Source organism: Emiliania huxleyi (assembly GCF_000372725.1).
Source record: "Emiliania huxleyi CCMP1516 unplaced genomic scaffold EMIHUscaffold_7, whole genome shotgun sequence".
In the NCBI taxonomy this organism is placed as follows: domain Eukaryota; phylum Haptophyta; order Isochrysidales; family Noelaerhabdaceae; genus Emiliania; species Emiliania huxleyi.
This window is the reverse complement of record NW_005196756.1, coordinates 1,372,333-1,394,402: the sequence shown is the minus strand read 5'-3', so window position 1 is coordinate 1,394,402 and position 22,070 is coordinate 1,372,333. Positions and strand designations below refer to the sequence as shown.

At 68.9% G+C, this 22,070-nt stretch overlaps 2 protein-coding genes across 2 annotated transcripts in view; one reads left to right on the top strand and one right to left on the bottom strand.

Moving 5' to 3' along the window:
- Positions 1–2,416: 2,416 nt before the first annotated feature.
- Positions 2,417–5,613, top strand: EMIHUDRAFT_198218 (hypothetical protein; the record flags this gene model as incomplete). The annotated part of the gene is made up of 6 exons (XM_005762014.1): positions 2,417–2,743; positions 3,153–3,173; positions 3,287–3,346; positions 4,638–4,706; positions 5,067–5,226; positions 5,327–5,613. The coding sequence occupies 6 exons, from the start codon at positions 2,417–2,419 to the stop codon at positions 5,611–5,613; spliced, it is 924 nt and encodes a 307-aa protein (XP_005762071.1).
- PKS7 (polyketide synthase) overlaps positions 4,088–22,070 on the bottom strand; it is a gene marked incomplete at both ends in the record, with an annotated part of 64,955 nt that continues 46,972 nt past the window's right edge. The window contains 3 exons of the mRNA XM_005762037.1: positions 4,088–4,394; positions 5,293–5,600; positions 6,031–22,070. The exon at positions 6,031–22,070 is cut by the window's right edge and continues 46,238 nt beyond it. Of these exons, the coding sequence (XP_005762094.1) occupies positions 4,088–4,394; positions 5,293–5,600; positions 6,031–22,070 (16,655 nt within the window). The remainder of the gene's footprint in view (positions 4,395–5,292; positions 5,601–6,030) is intronic.

The following is a 22,070-nucleotide window of genomic DNA, read 5'->3' as shown; positions in this document are numbered from 1 at the left end:
GAAGCCGCGCTCTTGCGCCCACAAGCGGATGCCCTCCAGCGCAAGCGAGGCGTGGAAGAGAAGCGAGACGGCCGCGACGCGAGCGATGTCGGCGGGGTCGCAGTGAGAGAGGGCGCGCACGAGGAGGTCGGTGGGGAGGTCGAGGAGGTGGGCGGGCGGCGGCGTGCCTGGCGAGGGAGCGGCGGCGGAGGCGGAGGCGCGGCGGCGCGAGCGGCGGCGCGGCGGGGTGGACATCGCGAGCAAAAAGACTTTGAAATCCCGCACGGGAAGGGGGGGGGGGGGGCGAGCGGCGTTGTGAAGTAAATAAATAAACAAAGAGTCGTGAAAAAATCCAAAATCAATAAATAAAACGGACATCCCAAGCTATAGGGCTGGGTCGAACAGACACGTCCCCACCTTTGGCTTTGCAGGATTTTGCAAAAGGGAGGGGGGAGGGCGCATCGCCGCGCGGAGAGGGCTGGGCACAGGCAGGGCACAGAATGAATAAAGTGCAGTAGAAACCCAAACACACACAGCACGTGGCATATAGCATATAGCTTAGGAGAGCAGGAGGTGAAAGGAGGTCAGCACAAAATAAAGAAATAAAAACGCACCGGGCCTTTCCCTGCGAACACCCCCCCCCCCCTAGGGGTCAGGGCTCTCTAGCCCGTAGCCCGATGCCGATCGTCCGGCCCGCTGGGTGCGCTTCTTAGCTCCCCGGGGATGTGAGGTTACTGAGCCCTGGCCTCGGCACCTCGACACCCCATGCCAACTCGACCAACTCGACACCCCTCGACACCCCTCGACACCATCTAGGCTGGGACCATGCTCGTCCGTGTCAAGGTGCCAAACTCGACACCTCGACACCCCTCGACACCCCTCGACACCGCTCGACACCGCTCGACACCGCTCGACACCGCTCGACACCGCTCGACACCACCTCCACACCTCTGATGATCCTAACACAGCAGAGACGTAGACCCATTGGAGTCACAGAGTTAGAAAATCAGGGTTGCAGCAGCAATCAAACTTGGCTGGCAGTACTTTCATCCCTCAGTTGCAGCCTCTTAAGTTCTAGCTCAAGTTGCAGCTCAGTTGCACACCCCTGCAATGACCAATGTAGCGACCATGGCAGTACTCAGCAACTCAGGTAGCCCTCAGGTGCTGCACAGCACCTTGTACAGTGGCAATGAATCCTCACACCAGTGAGCTTGTGCCATGAGTGCGGACCTGTGGTCCACATGCGCTTTGTGCACCGGCGACGCTGCAATGGCGACGCTGGCAGCGGCGGCGACGCTGCTGCGATGGGGTACTGTAGCCCTTAGCTGCTGGACAGCACCTTGTGCAGTGGCAATGTCCACTGACTCATGGCACCAGCCTGTGCCAAGAGGGCTGTGGTCAGTTGCGCTTTGTGCGCCGGCGACGCTGCATGCAGCGGCGATGACGCTGCAGCGGCGACGCTGCTGCATGGGGTGTGCTGTAGCCTTAGGTGCTGCGCCTGCACAGCACCTTGTGCAGTGGCAATGACTCCTGGCACTAGTGAGCTTGATGTCCTCAATTGTCCACAGAGTATACTGGTTGTGCTCACACTCAGGTTGTGCTACATCAACAGGGGTGCAACTTTGAGAGGCTGCAACTAAGGGATGAAACAGCTTTGCAGCTGCTGCCCAAGTTTTGTTATGGGCTGCAACTGCATCCTGCCACCTTGGATACCTCGACACCTTAGACGCTAAACACCTTGACAACACTTGACACCCGCTCGACACGCTCGATACCCTCGACACCCTCAACACCACTCCTCGACACCTCGACACGGACAAGCATGGTCCCAGGCTAGACAGGCCTCGACAGGCCTCGACAGGCCTCGACAGGCCTCGACACCTCTATCCCTCGACAGCAGCTCGACACCCTCGACACCGGGCCTCGACACCTCGACACCAGGGCTCAGGTTACTAACTGCACTCCAAGTGCTCCAAGGACACCTCCCTACTGCGAGATGCGTAAAAAGGAACAGGTCCCCGCCCGTGCGATCTTTGTGCAGGGTTCTTTGTGGGTGTGGTCGGCGACTAGCAGGGGTCGTGACGTCCTCCCGGTGGGGGACTAGCACTAGCCGTCTTCCACATTGTCCCTCGGGTCCCTGCTGCTCCTAATCTCTTCGTACATCCTCCTGCTGATCTCCGCAACGTCCTGCTCCCTCCCTCGTCTCGCCCTGCGCGTCTGCTCCGCCTCACCGTCGTCTGCCCTGCGTCGTCTGGTGACGGGTCCTCCATAGTCGGTTGAGGTCGCCCGTCCGGCGCTGCCGGTGGGGTGCGCAGCTGCTCGTGCAACACACACACACTCACAAACCGCCCCCCAGGCTAAAAGAGGAGTCGAATCCCCGCCGCCCCGTGCGAGCATCGGCTCCCTTCCTCCTCTACCCCGCCTCCTCGTGACATAAATGCAAACCTCGGCCAAGCTCAACGAGGAGAAGGCGCCCGGGTGCGCGGACGGGTGCAAGAGCGTGATAACCTGCTGGAAGCCCTGCCTCTACTCCCAGCCGCAGATCGCGCTCGCGCCGCTCGTGAAGACACAGGCCGCGTGCGTCACGGGCGTCAAGGAGCCGCAGCCCCTGGCGTACGCGCCGGGCACGGGCCGCTTCGTGATCGGCTTCTGCGGCTCCGGCACCGGCCACCTCACTCAGTCGCTCGCGGTGCTGCGCATGCTGCAGGCCCGCGGGATGACGCTGGCGGGCATCGTCTTTGACACCGACGCGACTCAAAAGATGGTCCAGGCGCGACCGTCCGCCGACGCGCGCACGCACGCACGCAGCACGCACGCACGCACGCACGCACGCACGCACACAGCAGCCTCGAGCGGCAACGGCGATGCTAACCTCTCACCGTCCAAGTCAAGCACCGGCCAAGTCCAAGCCCGGCAGAGACCGATCTTTCGAGAGTTCACCGAGAGACAGAGCTGCCGCGTGCTGACAGAGATGCGGAGAGATTCGCAGTTGGCTGTTAGATGGATAGAGAGAGAGCGAGCGAGCGAGAGCGAGAGCGAGAGCGAGAGCGAGAGCGAGAGTGAGAGTGAGTGAGTGAGAACGAGAGCGAAGACGAGAGCGAAGAGAGGGAGAGAGGGAGAGAGGGAGAGAGCGCGAGCGAGCGCGAGGCTCTGCTGTCTCTCGGCCTGCGCAGGAGACGCTCGAGCCGCTGGGGGTGCCTCTGCTGCAGCTGCCCGCGATCAAGCTGGCGCGCTCAGAGACGACCCGCAGGCGACCCGCCAGCGACGCGGAGCAGCGCGCATCCACGCCGCCCCATCGCGCGCACAGGTGGACCCGAAGAAGGGGATGGTGCCGACGGTCGTCACGCTGCACTCGGTCATCACCGGGGTGCTCTCACCACTGCACCCCTCTCCTTGCTGCTACCCTCTCACCACTGCCACCACCTCTCATCCCGCCACTGCCACCCTCTCACCACTGCCACCCTCTCACCACTGCCACCACCTCTCATCCCGCCACTGCCACCCTCTCACCACTGCCACCAAGAACACTCGCGGGCTCACGCCCTCGGGACGCGGGACCCGCCTGTCTGCATCTCCCGTGCTCGCCTCCTCGCGCCCACAGCCCATGCGGCACTGGTGCTCACGCGGAGTCGCCCCACTGGCCATGCTGCGCCGGTGCCGGTGCCGGTCCCTCTCTCCCCGCGGGAGCTGGAGTCGCCTGCCACCTGTGGACACTTCCTAGACACTTCCTGGACACTTCCTGCCCACCTGTGGCGGCTGCGCTCTCCGCCTCTTTGTCCCTCCTCCCGCCCACGCCTCCGCCCTTACTGCGCAGGTGGGGAAGCTGCGCGGCATGTACCCGCAGCTCGTCTCCTTCTTTGTCGACGCAAAGGCCGAGTACATCTTCAACTTTTGGCGCGCGGCACGCCCGCCCACCCGCCGCCTCGACATCCGCCCAGAGCGAGGACGGGGGCCTCGGCCGCCCGCGCTTCGGCTCACACACACGCGCTGTCGCCTGGCCGCGCCACCGCCCTCGCCCCCACCGCCCTCGCCACCGCCCTCGCCACCGCCCTCGCCGCCACCCTCGCCCCCGCCGCCCTCCCAGCTGCCGCCCTCGCCGCCTCCACCATCAGCCCCCCGCCCTCGCCCCCGCCGCCATATCGCAGCCGCCCTCCCCACCGCCGCCGTCGCCGCCGCCCTCGCCGCGCAGGCACACCACGCTCGCCTTCTTTTTGCGCTCCCACCCGCCGCCGCCCGGCGTCCGCATCTCCAACGTGGCGCCGCAGTTCGCGCTGTCCTCGCTCGACGTGCGCGATCTCGGCTTCTGGGAGATTGTGGGCAAGTCGACCATCGACGCGATGGCGGCGCTGATCGCGCAGACGGGCCCGTGCCTCTCGCTCTCCGCGCGGCCGCAGCCAAACTCGCTGCCGCCCATCCTGGAGGCGAGGGGGAGAGGGAGAGGGCGGGGGGCGGGGGGTGAGAGGGCGAAGGGTGGGGGGGGGTGGGTGGGTGGGGGGGGGGAGGGGAGGGGGGAGAGGGGAGGGGAGAGAGGGGAGGGGAGAGAGGGGAGGGGAGAGAGGGGAGGGGAGAGAGGGGAGGGGAGAGAGGGGAGGGGGACGACGCGCGCGGCTCCCAGCGCGCAGCGCGTGCGAGGGACGAGCGGTGCGCTTCCGCGCTAGGTGCCTGCGGCAGTCACCTCCTTCTCGTCGCGCCTGATCCTGTGCTACTTCCTCGCGCAACCCGACGCGGTGCTCCTGCCCTCCCCTTGCCCCCCCCCCCCCCACCCTTCCCTCCCTCTCTTCTCTTCCCTCCTTCCCTTCGCTCCCTCCTCTTTCCGCCCTCCCCTTCCCTCCCTCCCCTTCCCTCTCCTCCCCCTCCCTGCCCTCCCCTGCCCTCCCCTGCCCTCCCCTGTCCTCCCCTCCCCTGCCCTGCCCTGCCCTCCCCTGCCCTCCCCTCCCCTCCCGAAAGAGTCCGGTGCCCACTCCGGTCCTCCCTGCCTGTCTTCCTATCTCCCCGCATCTCCCCGCATCTCCCCGCATCTCCCTGCATCTCCCCGCATCTCCCCGCACCGTCAGCTTGCCCTCCTTCGCCGTGGGCCGACTCGGCAGGTGCGGCTCGAGCGGCTGCTCGCCCAGTTCTCAATCTCGGGCGTCGAGATTCACTGCTTCACGACCGCGCCGCTCACGCCGCCGGCGGGGCGACCCCTCGCGCTCGAGTCGCACGCAAAGCAGCGCGCCCTCTTCAAGCACTACTTTGACCGCTGCACCGGTGCGACACGCCGTAGGAGCACACACAGAAGCGGCCCGGGGGAGGCCGACCGCCCTCTCGACCGACCGTTCTCCCGCGGCGCCTCCCTCGGCGCTTGCAGGGATCATCTGCTCGACCGGCAACGAGACCATCTGGGAGGCCGTCTGCCGCGGCGTGCCCGTCTTGACGGTGCCGACCAGCGGCCACCCGGAGCAGATGATGAATGCGCGCATCCACGGGCGCGCCTTCCCCGCGTCGGTGCGGGCGGTCTCGCGCGTCCGCATCGAGGACGTGCGGTGGCTGGTCGACTTCAAGCCGTCGGAAGAGAGCATCGCCGAGAGCAGCGCGCTCCGCGAGCGCGCCACCACTTTCGACGCCGAGGGCGCGCGGCTGCTCTGCGGCGCGTGAGCCGGGCGGAGGGAGAGAGGAGTGTGCGACACCGCGGCCAGGAAATACGCGCCGGGCGGGCGGGGTGTGGGGGTCCTGGGGGGGGGCGCGGCAGATATTCCATACGAGAGAGAGGCCGCTGTAATCCACATTGGGGTGTGGTCTCGTCGTACACATGAACAAATTGATACACACAAGATCACGAGAACAGATCACAGCGCAATGCGCGAATGAAGAGACATCCCTCACACTTCATCTTCAAGATCGTGTGCAGGGCGGGGACACACATGAGACAACATGATACTGTCCCTAAAAAAAGGCACAGGCACGTACACGAGTCTAGATCGAGAGCCGCGCCGTGTGACTGCGAAGAGAGTGCTGCTGCGTGCTGCCTGGAGCTGCGCCTAGCTACTCTGGCGGCGGCGGCGGCAGGCAGACCTTGAGGCTGTTCTTAAACCCGCTAAGCAGGGCCTCCCTTTGCTGCTCCACCGCCCGATCGAAGCGCTCGCGCAGCCTCGCCACCATGCTGCGGTTGGCCCGTGCCACCGCGGCGCCGTGCGCCGCCCCATCCTCGACGTCGCCGCTGTCGTCGCCGGCGTCGCGCTTGGCGCCAGGCTTGCCGCTGCCCGCCGAGAAGGCGCTGACGGGCGCCATGAACAGATCAGCGAGGTAGTTGAACTCGAGGTCACGGCGCGAGATGCACCGCGTCGTCACGTCGAGGTGGTTGCCCTCCATGGTCATCGTGAGGGCGGCGGGGCCGTGCATCCCGTCCACATCCTTGGTCTGGACCGACTTGAACGAGTTGAGCGCGCGGTCGCCGAGCAAGGACACGTCGTCCTGCATCATCTCGCGGTAGTTGCCGTCGCGGAAGATCGCGATGGCCGAGTCGACCTCCTTGTACTTGTCGAAGCGCGCCTTGAGCGCGTCGAGGTCCACGCCTGGGAGGGCGCGCCGCTCGATGAGCTTCTCGCCCGAGCTCTGCAGCCCGAGGACCATCATGAAGCCGAAGAACTCGCCACGCTCCGACGCCTTGACGAGGAAGATGGAAGGGGCGCCGCCCGGGCCGCGGTAGTGCCGCGCCGGCGGGTCGTTGCCGCCCCACCCGCCCCACAGGATCTTGACGCAGTGCTGGAAGGCCTTGATGCGCTGCGTCGCCTTGACGATCGCAACCTCGACGATCGGGCTGTCGGCCTTGAACATGCCGAGCCCGCTCATGCCCTCCTTGACCACGAGGTACGGAAGCGCCTCCTCGGGCAGCGTGCGGCACTTTTGGACCAGCTCGCGGATCGCCGCCTTCTCCGCCTCGCCCTCCGGGTCGCCGTCCTCTCGGCCGGCGAGGTCGCCCGACTTGAGGTAGGTGGGCATCAGGAGCAGCACCTCGGCGGCCTGCCGGAACGTCATGCCAAACTCGCCCGCCATCGTCCGCATTAGCCCCGGCAGCGGCTCGGGCGCCGGCGGGTCGATCATCGTCAGCCGGCGAGGGTTGCCACCAATCTCCTGGCAGGTGCACACACAGCGGTGCGCGAGCGAGCCGCCGAGCGACGCGCCAATCATGTCGAAGGGCTCGTCGCCGATGTGCTCGATCAGCTCGCGCGCGTAGCGGTCGGCCAGCTGCTGCGCGTCCCGTAGGTCGGAAAAGTCGACGGGCGTGTCGCACAAGCCCACGTGGCGCAGGCAGAGCACCTCGCGGTCCTGGTTGGCGGTCTGATAGAAGCGCTCGTACCCCCCCTCGTCGCCCATCACCGAGTGCATGATCACGAGCCGTGGCGTCACACGCGGGTCCCAGCCCTCGGGCGCCGGCCGGAGCCGCCACAGCGCCTCGCCGATGCACTTGCCTGCGCCGCCGCCCCAGTCGTACTTGAGCTCCTTGTCGCCGCCGCCCGCCGGAGGCGCGGCGCCCGGCGCGCCCCCGCCCGCCTCCGCGCCGGCCTTAGGCTGCCGCTTGCGCCACGCCTCCACTTGCTCCTCGCCGGCGGCGCCGTCCGGGGTTCGCGAGGCGACGTAGCCCTCGAGGCCACGCAGCGTCGGGTAGTCGTAGATGAGCGTCTCGGGGAGCTGGCCGATCTCGTTCTGGACGCGCGTGCCAAACTCGAGGGCGCCGAGCGAGTCGAGTCCTGCCTCGAGCAAAGGCGTGTCGGGGTCCACGTCGCCAATCACGTCCGCCGCGACCTCGCGCAGCTTCACCGCCGCGGCCGCGCCGTAGAGCTCGGCCTTGGAGCCCGCGCCGGTGCCGCTCGAGCTGTCGCGTCCAGTGATCAGCTTTGCGTCGGCCTGGATCATCATCCGAGTCTGCTTCCACGCGAGGAGTACGCCAGGCACCAGCTCGCGGCCCTGTAGCAAGTCTGCCCACTGCGGCGGCATCACGGTGATTCTGGGCGCCGCGTACGGAAGCATGAGGATGCCGAGGCACTGCCACGCCACATCGTACGGGATGGCCTCCAGGCCGTGGGCGCCTGCGCCCGGCGAGGGCGGTTCGCCAGCGGAGCCCGAGAGCACACCCACCGTGCCCGTGTATCCGCCCCACAGCGTGCACTGCCCCGCGACGCCCGCGCCGCGTCGGGCCGAGGCGAACGCGTCGAGCCACGCGCTGGCGGCGGCGGCGGCGGTCTGGTTTTGCGGGCCGGCGAGGCTGGCCGATGAGCCGTATGCGTTGAAGTACGGCAGTGGCGCGTCGGCAGTGGCCGCGTGCAGAGCGCGCGCGCCGTGCACCTTGGGCGCGAAAGCGGCGAGCAGGGCGCCGGGCGATTGGGCAGCGAGCGCAATGTTGGAGGCTCTGAAGGGGACGGGGCTCATGTGGAGCACTCCCACGACGCGCGGCATGGCAGCGCGCACAGCGCGGAGCAGGCCCGCCACGTCGCGGTCATCGGCCGTGTTGATGGCAATGTGGTGCACCAGCACATCATCCGCGCCAGCCGTGCGAGTTGCCGCGGGGGGCCGCAGCGAGTCAGCGCCCCCCCTCGGTGCCAGCCACGCAGGGCTGATGGATGCGCCCTCCGCGGCGAGGACCAGGTTTCGCGCGCCGTGCTCGACCAGGAATTGCGCGCTCAGCTGGCCGAGCGGCGTGCCGCCACCAGTGAGCATATGCACGCCATCCGAGAGGGCCCCAGCGCGGTCGACGCTCATCGCCATGTGGACCGCGAGCTGCTCTGCCCTGCGGCGGCGTGTTGTGAGCGAGCAGATGCCCACCATCACCGCCTGCTGCACGAGCGGGCCCTCGCCCCGCATCGGACATGCCATCTGGAAGCCAGCGTCCGAGAGGAGCGAGCGCCAATGTTCCCACGACATCAACGGCGAGTTGCCCCTCATGCGCTCCGGGTCGATCTCAAAGAGCCACCAGCCGTCGGTCAGGCCAAAGGTGATTTGTGCGAAAGCGTTGGTCACCAGGACCTCGTTGACGACCAGCGCCCCTCCCGGCTGCAGCAGCTGGCGGCTGTGGCGCAGCGTGTTTTTGATGAAGGGCGTCGCGTGCAGCACGTTGGTCGAGATGGCCACGTCGTACGAGTGCGAGGCGAACCCTTGCAGCCGAGGATCGGCGTCGATGTTGAGGAGTGCGTACCACATGAAGTGCGCGTACTCTTTGAATCGCGCCTTGGCCTGCACGAGAAAGATCTCCGAGACGTCCGTGAACGCATACTTGGCGCAGGCGCCGTCCACAGCAGGCAAGATCGTCGACGCCGTGCCGCCGGTCCCGGCCCCGATCTCGACTATGCTCAGCAGCTGGCCAGGGGCAAGCTGCCCCTTGATGGCCTCCACCGCGGCCTCCACGCAGCGGTTGTAGTAGGTGCCGGCAATGGAAGTCTCGTACACGGGCAAGACAAGATCTAGGGAGCCGCCCGGGAAGAGCAAGTTCTGGTAGGTGACGCCGTTGTTTCCCGTGAGGACATCGCGCAGCGCGGGGCCGCAGCGCTCGGCAAGAACCGCCTCGGGCCAATCCGAGCGGTCCTCACCGCAAAGCTCTTCGATGGAGAGGCGGCTGGTGGGCGGTGGCTGCGCCTTGCACCACTGGAAGAGCGTCTTGTGGTGCCACTTGACCACGTCGGCACCATCAAGCCCGTCGACCGCATCGGCAATGTACTGCTGGCAAAGGCGTTCCACCGCCATGCCCTTGCGCAGGAGCGAGTCGAAATCGAGCGCGGTGTTTGCCTCGGCCACGTGATCCCCGAGCCGCTGGACGAGCGCCTCCGCGTCGATCGCAAAGCCGTTGGCGTGGCGGGCGGCAACCAGCCGCGGGACCAGGAGCGCCTCACCGCGCATCGCCGCCTCGGGCTCGATCGATGGCCTCGTCGCGAGGCCAAACACGTGTCCCGTGTTGAGCGCCAGCTTGTTCACCTTGAGGCAATTGACGAGCATCGACTTGCTATCCTCCATGCTTGCCGCCGTGCGATCCAGGTCCAAGCACCACAGGGGCAGCTGCGGCAGCTCTTGCTGCACTGCGCGGGCCAAGCCAATGAGGCCCGAGTGCGTGCAGCAGGCCGCGCCCGCCTTGCTCGGTGGTGATACACCGAAGGTGCAGACCCAGAGCGGCACGGAGGCGGTGACAGCATGCGTGTGGCGTAGAGCGCACAACGCCCTGGCCAATGCGGGAAGCTCGGCGTCAGCGCGGCCCGAAGCCGCCAGAATGATTGCATGCCACGGGCCACCCTGAACAAGCCTCGACTCTCCGTCCGCATGCGTCTGGAGCTGGAAGGCGGAGAGCGCCGCAGACAGTCGCTTCGCATGCCCGATCAGAAGCAAGTCCGGCAGGGCGAGTAGGTTGACCGACTGAGTGCCAACCTTTGAGACGTCGCTCGTTTCGAAGCTCGACCACTCCGCAGCGTAGGTGTCGACACGAAGCGGGGAAACTGCAGGCTCTTCAGCGTCACGGACGGTCTCACGGACGGTCTCGAGCAAGAGCTCGCCCTCATGAATGTCGGCGTCTTCAGGCTCGAGCGTCCGTTGCCTCGTCATCGCCGCTCCTCGCAGCACGGACGCGCTCTCGCCACCAGTCGTCGGGGCCGGCATTTGCCACGTGAACGGCTTGCGCGAATACGCCGGGCCGCCGTGCGGAGGACGACGGTGCATGGCTGTGTCTACGGCGCCCTCGAGAACTGCATGCACGATGGTGCCACTGTACCCGAATGAGCTCACGCCGCCCCGCCGCATCGTCGCGGGGTCAACCGAGGGCAGTGAGGCAAGCTGCGTTGGCTTTGCGCAACGGAGCCGCACGCCTTCGAGTGCCGAGCTCACGTGTGGGTTTAGCTGTCGAAGCTGCGCGTTGGGTGGCGCCTGTGACGCGTTGAGGCCAGTTGCCAGCCGCAGCAACCCTGTCGCACCGGCTGCTGGCTCGGCGTGGCCCGTGTTCGCCTTGACACTGCCCAGCAACAAGGGCGAGCTGCCGGCACGGGCGGAGAGCACTGCGGAGGCAAGTGACCCAGCCTCGATTGGGTCGCCGAGTGCCGTGCCTGTGCCGTGGGCTTCAACGCACGAGAGCTCAGCGGGCAAGACCTCAGCGTCGACAAGCGCCGCCTTGTAGAGAGACTGCTGAGCCATCCCGTTGGGCGCAGTTAGGCTCGCGCTCTTGCCGTCTTGGCGGACGCAGCTGCCAATAACCACCAGCTTCTCGACGCCCTTGTCGACGCAAATCACGGCCGCGCAGCATGCTTCGCCACGAGCGTACCCATCGGCACGCTTGTCGAACGTCTTGCAACTCCCCGTGGCGGAGGTCATCCCAGCGGTGGCAAAGGTGATCCCGACTTGAGGAAGGAGCATCATGCTGACGCCGGACATCAAGGCAGTAGGGCATTCGCCGTATTGAAGAGCACGAAGCGCAGCGTGGTTGGCGGCGAGCGTGGCGGAGCACGCAGTGTCGTACGAGCAGCAAGGGCCCTGCAGGCCGAGCACGAACGAGATGCGTCCCGCAGCGATCGAGAGCGACGCGCCAGTCGCGGCGTACACGCTACGCGCCATCTTCGAGGCCTTAACCACGTCGGCCCAGTCGTTGGCAGCGATGCCAAGAAACACACCGGTAAGGCTGCCAGAGAGCGCCGCCTTGTCGAGGCCAGCGCCGTGGAAGGCCTCGTAGCCGTACTCCATCAGCAGACGCTGCTGCGGGTCCATCGCGATGGCTTCGGCAGGCGAGACGCTGAAGCGGGCGTTGTCGAAGAGCTCAGCTTCCCGCAGGAAGCCGCCGTGGCGCACGCGCTGGCCGATGACCTCACCAAGAGTGTCGGCATCTGCAAGTGACCAGCGCGCAGGCGGAACCTCGCTGATGGCGTCGCCGCTGCAGGCCGCAATCTGCCGCAGCTGCGACGGCTTCGTGATTCCGAGCGGAAGGTTGGCGCTGAGGCCGTAGGCCTTGACCTGCGCCTCGAGGTTCACGGCCGCCTTGGGCGCCAGGCCGTCGCCAACGGCGGCGTCGTCGGTGCCGTTGGCCTTGTCGGCCTCCTCCTTGAAGTAGCCCGCCAGCTGGCGCGCCGTCGGGTAGTCGAAGATGAGCGTCGACGGCAGCGTCATGCCCGACTGCGCCTGCAGCTGGTTGCCGAGCTCGACCGCGCCGAGCGAGTCGAGGCCAGCCTCCATCAGCGGCGCGTCGGGGTCGACCTCGCTGCCCGTCGTCGACTTGAGCGTGTCCTGAATCATCTCGAGCGTGACCTCCTTGACCTCGCCGCCGCCGCCGCCGGCCGCGACCGCACCCTTGCGGCTCGCGTAGTTGGCCAGCAGCGGCGGCACCTCTGGGAGCAAGCTGAGGAACTTGCTCCAGGTGAGCACCACCAGGCTCATCACGCCAGACACGGCAGGCTGCAGCGTCGCCTGGAAGGCCAGCGTGCCCTGCTCCAGGCTGACGAGGCCGATGCCACCGGCCTGGATGCGAGCGCTGATCGACTCGTCCGCCGCCATGCCGATGGCCGCCCACGGGCCCCACTCCACCGACGTCGCGTTCATGGCGCGCGTCCGCCGGCAGGCGCCGAGCGAGTCGAGCATGCCGTTGGCGGCGGCGTAGTTGGACTGGCCGCCGCCGCCAATCAGAGTGGCGATGGACGAGAAGAGCACGTACGTGTCGAGCGGTGACGTCGCGGCCGCCTGCTGTAGCGCCCACGCGCCGGCAACCTTGGGCGCGAAGACGCGCTTCACCGTGGCCGACGACTGCGCGCGCAGCAGCCCGTCCGACAGCACGCCCGCCGCGTGCCACACGCCCGCCAGCGTGCTGCCCTTGGCCAGGATGGCGCCGACCGTGCAAGCCGTGTCCGTCAGCTCGGCCGCGTCGCACTTGACCACGCTGAAGCTGCACTCGGCGATCTTCCTGAGCTTCTCGCCGTCCGCGGGGGCGACCTTGCCGCCGCGGGCCGCGAGCACCACCGAGGAGGCGCCGCCCTCGCCGAGCCACTTGCCCGTGACGAGGCCGAGGCCGCCCGTGCCGCCAGACAGCAGGTGGGTCCCGCGCGGCGGCGTCGGGGCCGTCTTCGGGATGCGCACCACCACCTTGCCGGTGTTGGCGCCGCCCTGCAGCGTGCGGAAGGCGGCCAGGACGTTCTTCTCGAGGTCGAAGAGCTCCATGGGCAAGCCGTGGAGCACGAACGCATCCGCGCGCGCAGACAGCGTCCGCAGCGTGCCGCACATCCACCACGGCGTCTGGTCGATCGTCGAGTCGAGCGCGATCATCGTGAAGTGGTTGCAGCACGCCGCCTCGTGCCGCTCGTAGCTCCATACCGCCCGCTTGCCGATCTCGCAGAGCTTGCCGTCCTGCCGCAGCAGCGCGAAGGTGCACGCGATGAAGTCCGCCGACAGGCTGTTGAGCGAGAAGCGCAGCCGGCCGGAGCGAAGCAGCTTCGACGCGCCCAGCGCAAAGGCGCCGCCGTCGCGCGAGCTGAGCGTGCGGCCGGCGAGGCCCATCTTGTGCAGGTAGAAGTGCTTGTACGGCCGGCCGACGTTCGCCATCGCGCGGTTGCCGATGAAGTGGCAGTACTCTTGCGAGGTCAGGCCGACGCCGCCCGCGCCAGCGTGCAGAAGCACGTCGTGGCCAGCCGCCGGCCGGGCCGCGAGCAGCGACATGTGCACCGTGCACCACGTCGTCGGCAGCGTGCAGGCCTGCTCGAACGAGAGCGAGTCGGTGATGGCCGCCATCAGGCGCGCGTCGGACTTGGACAGGGAGGCGAGCGCAGCCAGGCCGTGGCCAAGCGCCGCGTCGCCGACCCTGACGTGCGAGACTCCGGTGCCAGCCGCGGTGATGTGCACCGCGCAGTCACCGCCGGGAGGGCCTGGGTCGCCGGGGTACACGCCGAGCACGTTGAGCACGTCGCGGAAGTTGAGGCCGACCGCGCCGACGTGCAGCTTGACCTCGCCGTGGACCGGCTCGGAGTCGTCCTCCTCTTGCGAGACCACCCGCAAGTTGCTGACGGCGCCGCGGGCGTCGAAGTAGAGCCTGATCGGCCCGCCCAGCGAGCCGGCCGCCTCGGTCAGGCGCGGCACGCGCTGGCTCGAGCCATCAAAGGCCATCTCTGGCTCGGGCGTGCCGTTGTAGCCGAGGCCGAGCCTGCTGGCCAGCTTCGACACCGCCGCCAGCTCAGTCATGCCCGGACGGAGCACGTCCAGGTCGATGATCGGCAGCTGCGACTGCGGCGCCTCGGAGCGCGCCTGGCGGGTCAGGCCCATCAGGCCCGCGTGGCTCGAGACGCCGGCGCCGCTCGAGCGGGCCGCGAGGGCGCCGGCCGAGACCACCCACATCGGCGGCGTCGAGCGCGTGATCGTGTGCGTGCGCGCGGCGTCAAACGCAGCCACCAGCCCGGCGAGCGAGTCGGAGGCCTTGGCGCCGGCGCCCAGGCCGACGGCGTACACCACCGCGCCGATCGACGCCGACGGAGCCGCCGCCGCGGCGCCGGAGCCCGACGCGACGCCGAGCGGAGGCGAGGCGCACATCACGAGCGCCGCCCCGGCGTCCTCGGCGGCCGGAACCGTCGCAGCCTGCCACGACGTGACGTACAGGTGCGTCGACTTGCGCGCCGGAGCCGCCGCCGGCGCCGCCTTGAGCACGCGCGTCTCGAAGTTGGTCAGGCGCGCGCCGGGCGAGTCCTTGGCCGCCTTGGCGTCCTTGGCCCCGATCCACACGCCCGTCATGTTGGCGCCCTGCCGCTCCGCCACCGGCCAAGGAGAGCCGCTCACGTCCGTGAGCGCCGCCTCGCCGACCGAGAAGGGGAGCCGGGTCTCGCCCGCCGCGGTCGTCTCGGCTAGGAGGGCGGTCAGGTGCAGCGAGCCGTCGAGGTCGGCCGGGTGCACGCTCGTGCCCTCCTTGCGCTGGCGGCGGCGCAGCTGGCCGACGGCCACGCCCGCGTCGCGCGAGACGCGCGCCGAGGTGAGCGTGCGGTACTCGGGGCCGTACTCGAGGCCGACCGAGCGGAAGCCCGCGTAGATGACGGCGGTGTCGACCGGCTGCGCGCACGACGCGCGCAGGCCGGCGTGCGAGAAGGCGGGCATCGCCTCCGAGAAGGTGGACGCGCCACCCGCGCAGTGCGACGTCTTGGTGCCCGCCTCGAGGTCCTCGGTGTTGACGTCGAACCGCTCGTCGGCCGCCGTGATGTCCACGCTGACCGTCATCGTGCTCAGGTCGCCGTCGAGCATGAGCGGCTGCAGGAAGAAGACGCGCGAGAGCTTGGCGCTCCTGGCGCCGCCCGAGAGCGAGACGGCGGCCGCGCGCGCCATCTCCATGTAGCCCGCGCCGGGGAAGATGACGCGGCCCTGCACGATGTGGTCCGCGACCACCGCAAGCAGCGCGCCCTTGGCCGGCGAGCGGAACGAGTCCTTCTCGTCGCCGTCGGCGTCGGTCGCGCGGCGCTGGATGAGAGGGTGCGGCGTCTCACGCCACGTGTACCGCTTCCTGACGTAGCCAAGCTCCGCAGTCGCGCCCTTCGCCGTGGTGAGCGCCGGCGTCGACTCCAGCACGGTGTGCACAATGGTGCCGCTGTAGCCAAAGGAGCTGACGCCGCCGACGTAGCCCGAACGGTCAGGTGCGCGCAGCAGGCCGCCAAGCTGTGTAGGCAACGCTGCTGACATACCCTTGAGCGCGGACTCGACGTGCTCGTTGATCACGCGGAGCTGGGCGTTTGGCGGAGATTCGGCTGATGCAAGTCCAGTCACGAGCCGGAGAAGGCCAGACGAACCGGCGGCTGGCTCCGCGTGGCCCGAGATGGCCTTGATGCTGCTGACGAGGAGCGGGTCGGTCGTGTTGCCGCGCGGCTTGAGCACGGCGCCCGCGAGCGAGCCAGCCTCGATCGGGTCGCCGAGCCCAGTGCCGGTGCCGTGCGCCTCGATGGCAGCCACCTCAGTCGGAGCGACCGACGCGTCCGCCAGGGCCGCGCGCAGCAAGCCTTGCTGCGCGACGCCGCTCGGGGCGGTCAGCGAGGCGGACTTGCCGTCCTGGCGCACGCTGCTGCCCAGGAGCGAGAAGTGCACGTTGCCATCAACCTCGTCCACGCGGAGCGCTGTGCCGCCGCATGCTTCTCCGCGCGCGTAGCCATCGGCGCGCTTGTCGAAGGTGTGGCAGTGGCCCTTGGCCGACGTCATGCCGGCGGTTGCGAAAGTGATGCCGACGCCAGGCATGAGGACTGTCCCAACGCCGATCATGAGCGCGCTGCTGCACTCGTTGAGCTGCAGCGCGCGGAACGCGGCGTGGTTGGCCGCGAGCGCCGCAGAGCACGCAGTGTCGTACGAGCAGCAAGGGCCCTGCAAGCCGAGTACGAACGAGATGCGTCCCGCAGCGATCGAGAGCGACGCGCCAGTCGCGGCGTACACGCTGCGGCCCATCGTTGAGTTCTTGACAACATCGCTCCAGTCCTGCTGGGCGATGCCGACAAAAATGCCCGTCAGAGTGTTGTTCAGCGCCGCCTTGTCCAGGCCAGCGCCGTGGAAGGCCTCGTAGCCGTACTCCATCAGCAGACGCTGCTGCGGGTCCATCGCGATGGCTTCGGCAGGCGAGACGCTGAAGCGGGCGTTGTCGAAGAGCTCAGCTTCCCGCAGGAAGCCGCCGTGGCGCACGCGCTGGCCGATGACCTCACCAAGAGTGTCGGCATCTGCAAGTGACCAGCGCGCAGGCGGAACCTCGCTGATGGCGTCGCCGCTGCAGGCCGCAATCTGCCGCAGCTGCGACGGCTTCGTGATTCCGAGCGGAAGGTTGGCGCTGAGGCCGTAGGCCTTGACCTGCGCCTCGAGGTTCACGGCCGCCTTGGGCGCCAGGCCGTCGCCAACGGCGGCGTCGTCGGTGCCGTTGGCCTTGTCGGCCTCCTCCTTGAAGTAGCCCGCCAGCTGGCGCGCCGTCGGGTAGTCGAAGATGAGCGTCGACGGCAGCGTCATGCCCGACTGCGCCTGCAGCTGGTTGCCGAGCTCGACCGCGCCGAGCGAGTCGAGGCCAGCCTCCATCAGCGGCGCGTCGGGGTCGACCTCGCTGCCCGTCGTCGACTTGAGCGTGTCCTGAATCATCTCGAGCGTGACCTCCTTGACCTCGCCGCCGCCGCCGCCGGCCGCGACCGCACCCTTGCGGCTCGCGTAGTTGGCCAGCAGCGGCGGCACCTCTGGGAGCAAGCTGAGGAACTTGCTCCAGGTGAGCACCACCAGGCTCATCACGCCAGACACGGCAGGCTGCAGCGTCGCCTGGAAGGCCAGCGTGCCCTGCTCCAGGCTGACGAGGCCGATGCCACCGGCCTGGATGCGAGCGCTGATCGACTCGTCCGCCGCCATGCCGATGGCCGCCCACGGGCCCCACTCCACCGACGTCGCGTTCATGGCGCGCGTCCGCCGGCAGGCGCCGAGCGAGTCGAGCATGCCGTTGGCGGCGGCGTAGTTGGACTGGCCGCCGCCGCCAATCAGAGTGGCGATGGACGAGAAGAGCACGTACGTGTCGAGCGGTGACGTCGCGGCCGCCTGCTGTAGCGCCCACGCGCCGGCAACCTTGGGCGCGAAGACGCGCTTCACCGTGGCCGACGACTGCGCGCGCAGCAGCCCGTCCGACAGCACGCCCGCCGCGTGCCACACGCCCGCCAGCGTGCTGCCCTTGGCCAGGATGGCGCCGACCGTGCAAGCCGTGTCCGTCAGCTCGGCCGCGTCGCACTTGACCACGCTGAAGCTGCACTCGGCGATCTTCCTGAGCTTCTCGCCGTCCGCGGGGGCGACCTTGCCGCCGCGGGCCGCGAGCACCACCGAGGAGGCGCCGCCCTCGCCGAGCCACTTGCCCGTGACGAGGCCGAGGCCGCCCGTGCCGCCAGACAGCAGGTGGGTCCCGCGCGGCGGCGTCGGGGCCGTCTTCGGGATGCGCACCACCACCTTGCCGGTGTTGGCGCCGCCCTGCAGCGTGCGGAAGGCGGCCAGGACGTTCTTCTCGAGGTCGAAGAGCTCCATGGGCAAGCCGTGGAGCACGAACGCATCCGCGCGCGCAGACAGCGTCCGCAGCGTGCCGCACATCCACCACGGCGTCTGGTCGATCGTCGAGTCGAGCGCGATCATCGTGAAGTGGTTGCAGCACGCCGCCTCGTGCCGCTCGTAGCTCCACACCGCCCGCTTGCCGATCTCGCAGAGCTTGCCGTCCTGCCGCAGCAGCGCGAAGGTGCACGCGATGAAGTCCGCCGACAGGCTGTTGAGCGAGAAGCGCAGCCGGCCGGAGCGAAGCAGCTTCGACGCGCCCAGCGCAAAGGCGCCGCCGTCGCGCGAGCTGAGCGTGCGGCCGGCGAGGCCCATCTTGTGCAGGTAGAAGTGCTTGTACGGCCGGCCGACGTTCGCCATCACGCGATTGCCGATGAAGTGGCAGTACTCTTGCGAGGTCAGGCCGACGCCGCCCGCGCCAGCGTGCAGAAGCACGGCGTGGCCAGCCGCCGGCCGGGCCGCGAGCAGCGACATGTGCACCGTGCACCACGTCGTCGGCAGCGTGCAGGCCTGCTCGAACGAGAGCGACTTGTCGATCGCCGCCAGCAGGCGGCCGTCGGACTTGGACAGGGAGGCGAGTGCAGCCAGGCCGTGGCCAAGCGCCCCGTCGCCGACCTTCAGATGCAAGACGCCAGCGCCGCGCGCGGCGATGATCGCCGCGCAGTCGGAGCCCGGCGGGCCCGGGTCGCCGGGGTAGGCACCGAGCACGTTGAGCACGTCCCGAAAGTTCAGGCCGACGGCCTTGACGTGGAGGCGCGTCTCGCCCGCGACGGTCTCCTCGTCCTCCGCGCCAATCTGTGGCACGATGCGCAGGTTGCTCACCGCGCCGCGCGCGTCAAAGTGCATCCGGATCGGGCCGCCGAGCGACTGCGCCGCCTCGACGAGGCGCGGCACGCGACACGACACGTCGGTGCTCACCGCAACCTCCGGCTCGAGCTTCTTGCCGGCGAGGGCTGCGCGCGAGACGGCGCCTAGCGCGTCGCAGACAGCGGGCCGTCCGGCGGAGGTGACGTCGAGGTAGGTGAGGTCGGCCGTCGGCTGCTCGGAGCGGACTGTGCGCGCGAGGCCGAGCAGCCCGCCGTGCAGCGGGTGCATCGCCTGGCCCGTGCTCACGGGCTGCGCGCCGAGCGTTGCAACAAACATCGGCACCGGCCGACCCGTGAGCTGCTGACGGCCAAAGTCGAAGGCGCCCTCCACCAGGGCGAGCGAGCCCGCACAAGCGGCGCCGTCGTCCAGCGCGACCGAAAAGACGACGCTGCCGACCGCCGCGGGCGCGCTGGCGCTGTTGAGCGGGCGGCCGAGGAAGGCGGCGCCCTTGCGGTTACTGCTGAGGGCGAGGGCGGGCGCTGACGGCCCCTCGGCCGCCGCTCCAACCGCGAACGCCTCCCACTGCGTAACGTAAGTGTGCTGCTGCCTCGTCGCGGTGGGCGTGGCCGCGCTCGCCTTGAGCACCTTGGTCTCGAAGCCGTCGAGCTTGGCCATGGCTGCGTCCGCCCCGCGCGGCGACACCATGGCGAGGCCCGCCTTGTCGCCCTGCCGCTCGACGACGACGCAGATCTTGCCCGTCGCGGCGGCGAGCGCCGCCTCGCCGACCGAGAAGGGGAGCCGCAGCTCGCCCTCCTTGGTCTCGGGCGCGAGTAGCACCGTCGCCTGCAGCGCGCCGTCGAGGTCGGCCGGGTGGACGCGCGTGCCGTGCCGCGCCGGCGCGGGCCGCTTCTTGAGCGTGGCAAATGCGACGCCGCTCTCCCAGTTGGCGAAGAGGCGGACGAGGGGCCGGAAGTCGGGGCCGTACTCGAGGCCCGCCGCGCGGAAGCCCGCGTACACAAATGCCGCGTCGATGACGCCGTAGCTGCCCCCGCGCGCGCCGTCCACGCTGGGCCCACTAGGCGGGGAAGCCAGGACGACAATGTCGCCCGCCGAGTGAGTCACCTTCTCGCCGTCCTCGCCCTGGCTCCCGATCTCGTACCGGTTGGCACCCGTGTCGAGCGAGATTGTCACGTTGAGCCCGTCCGTCGCGTCGAGCATCAGCGGCTGCAGAAAGAAGGCGCGGCGCACGGCCGCGGCCTTGGCGCTGCCCGCGACGCTGGCGAGAGCGGCGCACGCCATCTCGAGGTAGCCGGCGCCGGGGAAGACGATGTGGCCGCCGACGATGTGGTCCGCTATGAGGGCGACGAGCGACCCGCTCGCCGGCGAGACGAAGGAGTCCTCCGCCGCGCCGTCCGCGCCGACGGAGCGGCTCTGGATGAGCGGGTGCGGCACTTCGCGCCAGCCGTACCGCTTGCGGCAGTACTTGAGGCCGGGCACGGTGCGCACGTCCATCGGCGTCGAGAGGGCGGCCTGGACGACGGTGTGCACGATCGTGCCGCTGTAGCCAAACGAGCTCACGCCGCCCACGTACGCGTCGCCGCGCTGCGGGATCCGCGCGAGCGTCGAGAGCTGCGTCGGAAGCACGCACGAGGTGCCAGAGACCGCCGCAAGCACATGCTCGTTCATGACGCGGAGCTGCGCGTTGGGCGGCGCGTGCGCCGTCGCGACGCCGACGGCGAGGCGCAGCAGGCCCGACGCGCCCGCCGCCGCCTCGGCGTGCCCGCAGTTGGCCTTGATCGAGCCGACCACCACCGCGCGGTCGGAGGGGCCGCGATCCTTGAGCACCGCCCCCTTCATCGAGCGCATCTCGATGGGGTCGCCGAGCGCGGTGCCGGTGCCATGCGCCTCGACGGCGGCCACCTCGCGCGACGGCACGCCGGCGTCCTCGAGCGCCGCCTTGAGCAGGCTCGTCTGTGCCGCGCCGTTGGGCGCGGTGAGCGAGGCGGACTTGCCGTCCTGCCGCACGCAGGTGCCGAGCAGCGAGTACGACACGCGGCGGCCCTCCTTGGCGGGCTCAAGTAGGGTGGAGGTGAGCGCCTCGCCGCGGACGTAGCCGTCAGCGCGCGCGTCGAACGTGTGGCAGCGCCCGTGCGGCGATGTCATGCCGGCGGTGGCGAAGGTGATGCCGACGCCGGGCATCAAGACTTGCATCACCCCGACGCACACGGCGTTGACGCACTCGCTGCGCTGCAGCGCGCGCATCGCAGCGTGGTTCGCCGCGAGGGTGGAGGAGCACGCCGTGTCGTACGAGCAGCAAGGGCCCTGCAGGCCGAGCACGAAGGGCAGGCGCCCCGCGGCGATCGAGTGGCTGCTGCCGGTGGCGGCGTAGACGGAGCGCGCCATCGGCGAGCCCTTGATGACGTCGGCCCAGTCGTTGGCCGCGATGCCGACGAACATGCCCGTCACCGAGCCGAGCAGCTCGGCGCGCGAGATGGAGGACGCGTGCAGCGCCTCGTAGCTCGACTCGAGCATCATGCGCTGCTGCGGGTCCATCGCGGCCGCCTCGGAGGGCGAGATGAAAAAGTGCGCGTTGTCGAAGAGCTCGAGGTCCTTCATGAATGCGCCGTAGCGCGTCCGCTTGAGGATGGTCTCGTTGTCCACCACCGCCGGGTCGACGATCCAGCGCGCCGCTGGGATCTCGGTAACCGCGTCGCCGTTGGCGCCGACGAAGTTGGGGAGGCCAAGAGCTGACGTTTCACCGCCCGCTAGCCGGCAGCTGAGTCCACGGGCTGAGATTGTGGACGAGGCCCCCGGCGTAGGCATATCAGGACTCCCCTGCGGGACGCTGTCAGCTGATGCTTCACCTGCTTGGTCCAAGAAGTAGCCCGCCAGCTGGCGCGCCGTCGGGTAGTCGAAGATGAGCGTCGACGGCAGCGTCATGCCCGACTGCGCCTGCAGCTGGTTGCCCAGCTCGACCGCGCCGAGCGAGTCGAGGCCAGCCTCCATCAGCGGCGCGTCGGGGTCGACCTCGCCGCCGGCCGTCGACCGGAGCATCTCCTGGATCTTCTCAAGATTGACGAGCTTGGTGCCACTATCCTCTGTCTTAGCCACGGTGCTGTCATAGACCCTCCGTGAGGCGAACTTGCTCAGCTGCGCCGGAACCTCATTCATCAGCCCGAGGAACTTGGACCACTTGACCATCCACAGTGCGACGATGGACGGCGCTTGCGGCAGCAGCGTCGCCTGGAAAGTGAGTGCCCCATCGGCGAGGCCAATTAGCCCGATGCCCA